We start from the raw sequence: 10,267 nt of genomic DNA, 5'->3' as shown, positions 1-10,267 counted from the left end.
CGATCTAAATCTTCCTGAAGAAAGAGAACATCAGATGAGGAGGTTATCCTACGAAAGAGTTTTAATTCATCGGCATACAATAAAAAACTGGCGTGTTTGAAACAGGAGCTAATATCGTTTATAAACAGGAGAAACAATAGGGGGCCAAGAATGCTACCCTGGGGTACACCTGATGTTACAACAAAGGGATTAGATTTACAATCATCGATATGAACAGACAGAGTCCTATTTGTAAGGTAGGACTTTAGCCAAGCTAGGAAATTAGAGTGAACACCAATGCACTCCAACTTGTGTAGCAATAATAGGTGTGGTACCTTATCGAAGGCTTTAGAAAAGTCCGTATAAATGGTGTCTACCTGCGAGCCATCTTTGAAGGAAGAAACACAAAATTCTGAAAAATAAGCTAAATTAGTGACCGTCGAACGACCAGCTACAAAACCATGTTGGTGGGGCTCTATCATTCTTTTGGCAAGAAAAGAGAGTTTAAAATGTATCACTTTTTCGAATAGCTTTGAGCAGACAGACAGTTTCGAAATAGGCCTATAACTTGTGATATCGTTTCTATTTCCAGATTTTAAGACTGGGGTTATAGACGTAATTTTCCATCTGTTAATAAATAATCCAGTCGAAAGAGATAGGTTGAATATATGACATAAAGGAATACATAATGACAGACTACATCGTTTAACGAAGTGGGCACGAAAACCATCAGAATCACATTTCAATGTCGGAGTTAGGGTAGACATGGCGTAATTAATGTCAGATGTCGAGACAATCAACGAGCCAAGATCTAGGCGTTGGGTCGGCCAGCAAATTCGTGGTAGATTTATAGAATCACTCTCACAGGCGAAATTTGAGCTGAAAAATTTTGCAAAAAGTTCCACAGTATCTGGTAGAGATTTCGAGGATTGACTGTTAAAGTACATGCAAGTCGGAATATTAGAACTACCCCGCTTAGAGCGTACGAAATTCCAAAAAGCTGGTAGATATCACACCAATTTACGTTATTTATAGCCAGGTTTATGACGTCATAATTTGCATCCCGAAAATTGTAGGAAATCCTATTATTTTGTATTAAGGGGTGCTTATCAAAAAACTCTAAAGAAACAATAAGGGGATTATGATGCATATCAGAATAACAGATCAGAGTCTTACATTCAGAGAGATTAGATATCAAATTTTCGTCTACAAACACTAGATCTAATAATTTAGATAACTTATTGAATATGCAATTAATTTGCGTAAGATTAAGGCTAAAAAGACTATCAATAAAGTTTATTTCATCCGAACGAGTAACGTTGGTAAGGCGCCCCGAGTTTTGAAAGCATGTCCAGTTAATGCCAGGGAGATTGAAGTCGCCAAGAATACAAAGATTACAATTTCCATTACTTTCATAGATGTGTGTGATATTCTCTTTGTGATAGTTATATAACTCATCTGAACTGTTAGGTGGGACATATGATACACAGATAAACAAAGAGCTGAACGAGCCAACAACGCGCACACATAATTGGTCAATTAAAGTATCGTGGTTGAGCAATTCAAAAAATGACGACCTTAAACTACGCCTTAAAGCAATTAGTACACCACCCCTTGAAGTGGCCAGTTTTCTCAGCATCACGGTCTTTCCTATAAGTCTGGAAAATGTTGGGATCAAAGTATTCTTCACTGAAGAAATTACTATTAAGCCAAGTTTCCACAAAGATATATATGTCATAATCCATACGTGAAGAACAAAGAAAGACTTCTTTAGCTTTTGTGCGCATTCCACCCATATTCTGGAAGTATATATTCAGATTTTTGCATGTATATTCGGCATTAGACTGTATAACACTATTTGGAATTTCCTTGGTTAGCTTCTGGTTGAAAAAATCGAAAGGGCCGGACAATGATATCAGACGGCCACACATTTGGATTTAAGATGTTGTTGTAGAGGGAAGATATCACACCAATCTTAAAGTTCACGCTCCGAAGACTCTCAAGTGGAGTTCCTTTCTTTACTAATTTGTAGCACGTAAGGTGTGTACTATCGATCTTTGCATGTTTAGATACATACGCAATAAGGTTTTCCTCAGATACAGACGGTTTAAAGGAGGAAATGTGCAACCATTTCTTCTTAATGACCACCTCGAGATCTGTATTATTATTACGCCCATGAACAATGTTTATGCGTTTGGGCCTATTTAAATTTCGGGCAGCAGCAGAGTCGCCACGATCTTCATTAGCGGCTGCAATGGCATCATCAGATTTATCAGCACTTCGTTCATGTATGTTTGCCTTGTGTAACATTCGTCCCACTTGTGGTTGGTATTGTACTAACAGCAGTCGGCCTGACAGATGAAGATTTAACAGCAGCAGAATTATAAGAATCATCAGTGTTGATTTCCGCAACAGCACCGGCAGGAGACCTAACAGAGCGATTTCCATTCGACTGCACGGAATTAGTGCCAGCAGCGGCAGCAGCAGCGTAGCTCATATCGGGTAAAGATGTATTAGCAGCAACAGCAGCATTAGCAGTGCACGGTGTGATGGCTTCGTGGTGGTAGTGGTAACAGCAGGTAAATTGACAGTGCAATCTGCGACAGTATTTGTATCCATGAGGCCACCAACTTGACGCACAGTATTAGAGCCATGCGAACTAGTATTAGTATTAATATTAGTATTAGGCAACAAAACAGCATCAGCGACCGACGAGCAAGATGGTCTAGTAGAAGCAGTGCTAAGAGAGACAGCAGGTGTAGATTGAAGAGCAACGGATGACAGCGATGTGGGCGCAGTAAAAGAGGTGTATGTGCTATCGTTAGTTACAAGTGTATTGACAGCTGTAGCGATTGTCACAGCAGAATCCAAATGAGCGGGATAGATACCGTTAACGTTACTGACAAACTGTGCCCGTGGCGAATTAAATGCATGAGGGACAGCGGAAAGCTCAAAAACACCAGGCGAGGAACAATAGTAGTTATTGTTTTAAGAAATATTAGCAGCAGTTTTTCTGGCATTGAATTCCGCAGCCATCATATCAGCATTCACAGCGTTAAGGTTATTTGCACTCGAGCTGTTGTTGGTCGAATGCAAGGAGATTATTAGATCTTTTATTGCATCAAATTGTTTCGATACATCTTTGAATTTAGCATCAAAAGTGTTTGAAATAAGATCAACACTAAGCTATTGAGTTACCAGAACTTCATCCAGAGCCTTAACGATTTTCTCTGGCATGACAACACACTCATCACAAAGATATAATAGATTACGTTTTGTTTTAACCAAATTGAAATCATATTCAGAAACGTCTTTGCAGCAAACACGATGAAAAGTTTTTTTACAAAACCCATTACAAGGCAGCAGATTAGCATCAGATCTTGAAAAGGCTTTGGTACATTTTCCGCAAAAGTTCTCCATTACGAAAGAAAAGATAATAAAATAACAGAGCGAATTAAAAGCACGTCTACACACACCGAACACTTGTACGCATTTCTGCTCATTGTCATTATCATATAAATATGATGCAATGTATACAAATGCCATTTTTTAACACGATTTTCACAATTTTCTCAATTTAACTTCACAGCAAAATATGCAAACAACAGCTAAACAACGCAAAACTAGATGCTGTTAGCTTAACCACAAAAATAATTGTCACCAAACAGCTGATTGCGTTTGTTAACACTAAACAATGACAAATATGGTTAAAGTTGATACACAATCACTTAACCCCAAAAAAAGTTGTTAACTAGAGATGACAACGTGAAGTGTGGTTAAAATTAGATTCAGAATCGCACTACAGCACATTTTACGTGAGCTAAGTCATCACAGAACCAATACACAACGCAACGCTCTAAGTCGTTTTTAATGTTACATTTTTCAAAACAGCAGGATAAATACATTGCAGCGCGAAGTAGAAACAATTAGTATGTACAAGAAAAACTCACAGTGTAAGCTTTTAGTACGATAGTAGCAAAGATGAGCGTTTGAGAAACACAGAAGTCTAGGTATTGTAAGTTCAATGGTTAGAAACCGTGCTGAACTTAACAGTTTTAAAACCACTGAGCTAAAAAGTTTATATGAGCGAATCCAGCGAAAAGTCTACCGCGTAAAAAAAAATAAAAGTCATACATCTAACTTATTTATAGGCCGATTTGGCTACTTTTTATAATATATACTGGTCTCGTTAGGTGGAGCCAGGGTCGAGATAATTTGAAAACCCGTATTTATGCTCTCATTTGTTTCACCTATTGGCATGTTTAGTTGAAACGTAGTAGGACATAGATTTGCAAAAAATGAGACCGCTGGTAGCGCTGATGTCAAAATAAAAAGTACGTTCGATATGAAATGTTGTTTTCTTCCCGTTAAAAATTCTTTCAAGAACAATATTAACAAATGAAAATTTTCGTAACGTAACGTCACGGCAGATAATTCAGCTGGTTAAACATAAAGCAGAAAAGATGTTTACATTTCAAAACTTGGAAAACTAATCTTAAACATTTCCAATATTACTACAAAGGCTTTTATACAAATAGTCTTACCACATTCGCAGAGTTTTACAATTTTGTAATCGAAGTCAAAATCTACTTCTGTTTTTTGTAACGTATCCTTTAGCATTAAAAAAATTTAAACATTTGAACCGAACCGAACCGCGGTTCAGGAATACTCATGAATCGGTTCTTGTACCGGTACAAACTTTTTCCAAGTGGTTCACTGAGAAAAAAACGCGTTGTAAAAATTAAAATATTTTATTTGATTACCGTTCAAAAATGTTCGTATTTAAATCAAGTGAAAAGTGTTAACAAAATGGATTTTTCCATTATACATACACTACGTATAATGGAAATATTCAATTCAAATACGCACGTATTAAAATGAAGCATTTTTCACTGCACGGATGGCGTTTTGAACGTTTCGGATGCTTCTTCATACGTAATTAAGAAAGTATATGTATAAAAAGCATGCACAGCATGCAGGTGACAACACATACACTCATATATGGTACATGTTTATCTGTACAAATGTACTAATCGCGCGCTGTGATGTTGATTCAAATTCAACATTTGAAAGCACATTCACATGCGTGGCTGTAGCTGAGTATGCAAAGACGCTTGATACATTTGGTTGCTGTCAAGAGGGTCCGGGTTCAATTACCATTAGAGGGCGGCGGAACATAAAATAAAATTTTTTTCTTCTTAATTACGAAAAAGCATCTGTGCACTTCACAACGACATATTTTATAACGTACATACTCAAATTTAAAACGAGTTGAGTTGGTGCTCTTTCATATGCGTATTTTTTTTAATTTAGCACGTTTTTTTAATTCTAAAATTTTTCCCCTCAGTGTTTAAACCACTGATCCGAACCTCACCGTTGTTTTGAGTGGTATGCAGCCATGGCAAAAACATGTACGTCTAATTTAAAAAAATGGACTTCAGTTTAACCCACTTCCGGTGGAAACTGGATGTCGGTAATATCACCAAAAGATAGAGCATCAGCCATTTGGGCGGTCATATTGCGTGTTTCAAGATTAAAAAAAATTTATTTTAAATTATTTAAAAAGTCAAATCAATTATTATAAAATGGAATCAGTAGGTACTGAGATACATATGTACTATATATTAGTTTTTCACTGCACTAACTAATTTCAAACGACGCACTCCATACTATACAACATCTTAGCTTACATAATCGGAGAAATAATACCATCAGAAAAATATGGCATCAAACACCGTTGAGTTCACCTTCTGATTGAAGCTGATTTGAATATGGTGTCAACACAACGACTCGACTATTCCATTTAAAAAGCACTCCAACAGAAAATGCATGTCATTAACAAAAACTGCTTTAGTCGCCCGCCACTGTAAATACTTATGTAAAAACAAATTTTTCTTGCCATACATATGAATTAAATTATTTTAAATTCTTTATTTTCGTTACTTGCAGACAAATTCACAAAAGCAATTTAACTAAAAAATTATTTTAATATTTTATAATTTTATATAGAAATTGATAGAAAATAAAAAACTTCCATTTAAATTGCTGGTGAAACCGGCGGTTAGTTTCGTGAAAAAAGTTGAATTTATGATTCATTTGAACCTGAACACTTTGATTGATACAAGCCTTTATTTTATATCTAATAATTTCAGTTGGTTACGAGCCAAAAGCTACAATGAACACAGCGCATCACATGCTCGTGTATGGCTGCGAAGAACCTGGGTCTACTAAAGCAGTGTGGTGAGTATCTTCTACTATAAATACAGTTACTCACAGAAGTATTTCTTGTTTGTTTTTTTCACGATATTCAAAATGTTTTCCAATATATATATTTTTTATTCATTTTTATTTAAAACTAGCTAAAGTGTTATGTCCGTAAACAAGTTCTTGAAATTCTTCAATTGTGCAATCATACACGTGTCATAGCACGGTTAATCGCAAAACGAAATAAATTTGAAGAGCTTTTTCCCCTTCACTCCCTGGCGGCAACAATGATCCGGTTCTATAGTGAATCTGTCCGAAAAGCTATATAGTAGACTGCCGGCAAAAAGTATTGGCTTAGCTGCAATATGCAATAATTTTTATTGTAATATTTTTTGGAAAATATTTTATACAAATGTGGTTCATTCTACAACAAAAAGCATAAAAATAAATTTCTAAACTTTGTGCAAAACTCGCGAAAATTCAGCAAGTTTTCATGCAAACTTTCAACTTTTTTATAAGTTTTTTTTCAATGTTTTTGAGTATACAGATTTGTTGCCCAATCAATTTTATTGTGATGAAGTAGAAGTTTTAAGTAGCTACGAATTACCGTTGATTTTTGGCAACCTTTTTTCACGCACTCTTCCATACAAAAAAAATTTATCGAAAATACTTTATATGGAAAAAATGCAAAACACTTTCAACCAAAAAAATCTCAAAAGTCAGAAATGCAATATACATATACTTATTTCAGACGAAATACCTTAAAAGCTTAAACGCATAATAATATTGGAAAATCACATCCATTGGGCCAATCGTAACATAGGAGAGTTCGATATATTCAATGATGCAACATGTCGATTTAATCTGACTTTCACGGCACCTTTTCTCACTTGGCTATTTTTAGTAATAACTCGACTCCAGCGCCACCTGGCGGGCAACAGTATTGCTCTTACCATTCCCAATACATATTTTAAATATTAGCCAAATCTGATCATAAATAAGATTTTTAGTAATAACTAAACTACAGCGCCAACTGGCGGGTTAAATTGTGAAACTAAACCATCCAGAGACCCACTCAAACACACACAAAAAATTTCGTTAAAATACGGACACCCATTGAGAAGGATTAGCTAAAAGTCGGTACGTTTGTAGGCCCCACGCCCCCTTTTCAAATAGCCACATTTTTCTCCATGAGTATGGGCTTGATTTCATATACATTCATATCTTCATACGAAGTTCCAGCACTGTACCATGAACACTTTTAGACATAGGCAGTATAAAAATTCGGTTTGTATGGGAGGTGCCATGACCCCTTTGCCAATAGCTCCAATTTTTCTTCATGAGTATGCGATTGATTTCACATATCACTAAGCTCCAGTGCTCTACCGTGAACACTTCCAGAGACACGTAGTATGAAAATTTTGGTTTGTATGGGAGGTGCCACACCACCTTTTCCAATAGTCCGAAATTTTCTTCAAGAGTATGCAATTGATTTCATATATCGCCATACCAAGTTTCAGTATTTTACCATTAAAACTTTCAGATACCTTGTTTATACCTACGCAAGAGCCGCGTTAACAAAAAGCCGATTTGACTCAACACATATTTCTTTAAAGCGTTTTTGCCTGTGCCTTTATAACGCACTCTCTGAAACCATATTTAAAATTAAACAAAATTTGCTGTTTTTATTCAATACTTCTTTAATAATTACTTGCGCGGTTGACCGAAATGTAAGCAAACAATATTTAAAATTTATTATAATAACCAGGGACGTGAACCGGTTTTGAACCGGAAAACCGCTCTTTTCTATTAATTAACTGAACCATTAACCAAACCGAAATTTTCCACAAATGTTTGATCCGAACCGAAAACCGAACCACTTTCTATAAAGATTGAAAGGTTCGTTTCAACCAATTTTCAATAGATAAATGTACCCACTTTTTTTCTTTTTGGTAAACATGGTAATACCCATCATGTTTGTTTACCATGTGACAATATCAAATGTAAAGGCAACCCATCTCATTTGACAGAGACTTGACCCTTAACCTTGCGCGTTGTTGCACTTGACATTTGACACTTAAACTTGCGTATAATTTTTTTCTTTTTCGAACCATTGAACCGAACCGAAACCCCAGTTCAAAGACCAAACAACCCGCTTTGACGAACCAGTCCAAAAGTGCAAAAACGGTTCAACCCGCTGAACCGAACCAAACAAATTTTTCATCTGGTTCACGTCCCTGATAATAACACCGTGCGACAGTCAATTTTACACACGAAAAAATCAATCTATTCACAAAACTGGGGCCAAATATAGTAAAACTGCGTTTTTAGTTTTTCTCTCTGACGTCAGGATTTTTTTTAAAGGAATTTGAAATTTCTAGGATATGATTGAATAAAAAAATTATTTAAAAGATTTGGTGCATTGTAGAGTAACAATATGGGTATCAGTTAAAAGGAAAAATTCTGTAGAATTAAATAAAATTTCATTTTTTGTTGCACCAGGACGAATAAATATTGAAAATGTTCTTTTAAAACTTTATCCTTGAATATCCTGGGAAATTTCCGACATTTCGAGGTTGTCCTCCTAACTTTATTAGTTTTAGATAAAAAAATTTTACACTTCTCTTTATAAGATATTGATAGTTACAATATACATAAATGAAGATACTGTAATCGTTATTTTGGATCCATGTCTGCGCTCTAAAATAACAAACTGACCGTATGATGTACGGTTTAAATACTTTAATTTTTTGTATACAAGGGCGTATACCCTAAGGGGGCAGGAGTTTATATAGAGGGAAAAATTGTTTTTAATTAATTTTTTTTCTTTGTGTATATAAATAAAAATGTTTCGGATTAAGAAAGTATAAAGTTCCTGAGAATGATACCAATTTAATAAATTCGGTTTGTAATTTTTTTGTTTAAAATATTTTTTTTTTATAAAAAAGATATTTTTTTTATAAAAAAGATATTTTTTGCTTTTACGTGTTGTTCCTAAAATTTCGATATACAAAATATTCGAATATGCATACCAGAATAAAGAATATTTAAGCGCCTTTACAACGTTACCAAATTTTTAAAAATCTTTTAATAATTTTTTTTAAAACCTTTTTTTATAAAAAAGGTTTTTTTCATTTTAAGTGTTTTTTCTCAGATTTTTATATACGAAGTATACAAATACGCATATCAGAAGAAAGAAGGTTTGATTGCGTTTACAACGATATCAACTTTTTAAAAATCGATTAGTAATTTTTTGTTAAAATATTTTTTTTTATAAAAAAGATTTTTTTTCCTTTTAAATGTTTTTTCTCAAATTTTTACATAAAAAGTATACAAATATGCATATCAGAAGAGAAAAAGGGGGTCTAATCACGTTTACAACGATACCAACTCAAAATTCAAAATTGTTTGAAATAAAAGGTTTTTAATTTTTGGAAGACTCGACCTTTCCCTCTTACGTGTAATATAAGTGTGCAAAAAAAATTTATAAACCATTTCAATAAGAGCAAAGGGCGGTCTACGACTGTATTTTTAGTTTTTTAGTTATCTACATATAATAATAAAAAATAATTTTTTACCAAAGATCCTATTTCGAACTTCGAAGGCCCATATCTCGATTTCGGAGGCTAACTTCGAAAAACGGAGAAATTACTTTTTTACCCATGACTCGATCTCTTAAAAAAATTGGTTTATTTCAATAGTGTTATTGAGCTTTGTACCACGATTTGTTTGTTAGGAAAAATGGAAAAAACAACACTGCTTAAGCGGTAGAAGTTATAGCAGCTGTTTGGGAATTCACCACATCTCCTCATCAGACTTCTTTTTTTTCCTAGACTTTCAGCAGGGATCGAACCCGCGTCATCGATGTGCAAAGTCAGAAGCGCTAACCACTGAGCTACTCCATTCCTTATTCAACCTACTTCTATCAAGTGCGGCTGATTCGCCGCAATTAAAGCTTGACAGCGGGTTGTTTCTGTTAATTCCATACATAAAATAGATTCATTGCATAGTTTTTAAGGCAGGTTCATCCCATATATTTTTTTTGTCAATTTTTATTGTGGCGTATTCATATTTATTTCAATAG

The 10,267-nt window shown here is 34.6% G+C and overlaps 1 protein-coding gene across 1 annotated transcript in view; it reads left to right on the top strand.

The window, feature by feature from the left end:
* LOC118742247 (peptidylglycine alpha-hydroxylating monooxygenase) overlaps window positions 1–10,267 on the top strand; it is a 148,891-nt gene that overhangs the window by 20,211 nt on the left and 118,413 nt on the right. The window contains exon 2 of the mRNA XM_036474172.1: window positions 6,132–6,219. Coding sequence (XP_036330065.1) covers window positions 6,155–6,219 — 65 coding nt within the window. The 5' untranslated portion in view covers window positions 6,132–6,154. The remainder of the gene's footprint in view (window positions 1–6,131; window positions 6,220–10,267) is intronic.

The sequence above is a fragment of the Rhagoletis pomonella genome, unplaced genomic scaffold, assembly GCF_013731165.1.
Source record: "Rhagoletis pomonella isolate Grant_MI unplaced genomic scaffold, Rhpom_1.0 Rhpom_scaffold_00007, whole genome shotgun sequence".
Lineage (NCBI taxonomy): Eukaryota > Metazoa > Arthropoda > Insecta > Diptera > Tephritidae > Rhagoletis > Rhagoletis pomonella.
Note: the sequence above shows the minus strand (reverse complement) of the source record. Positions and strands in the feature narration are given on the sequence as shown.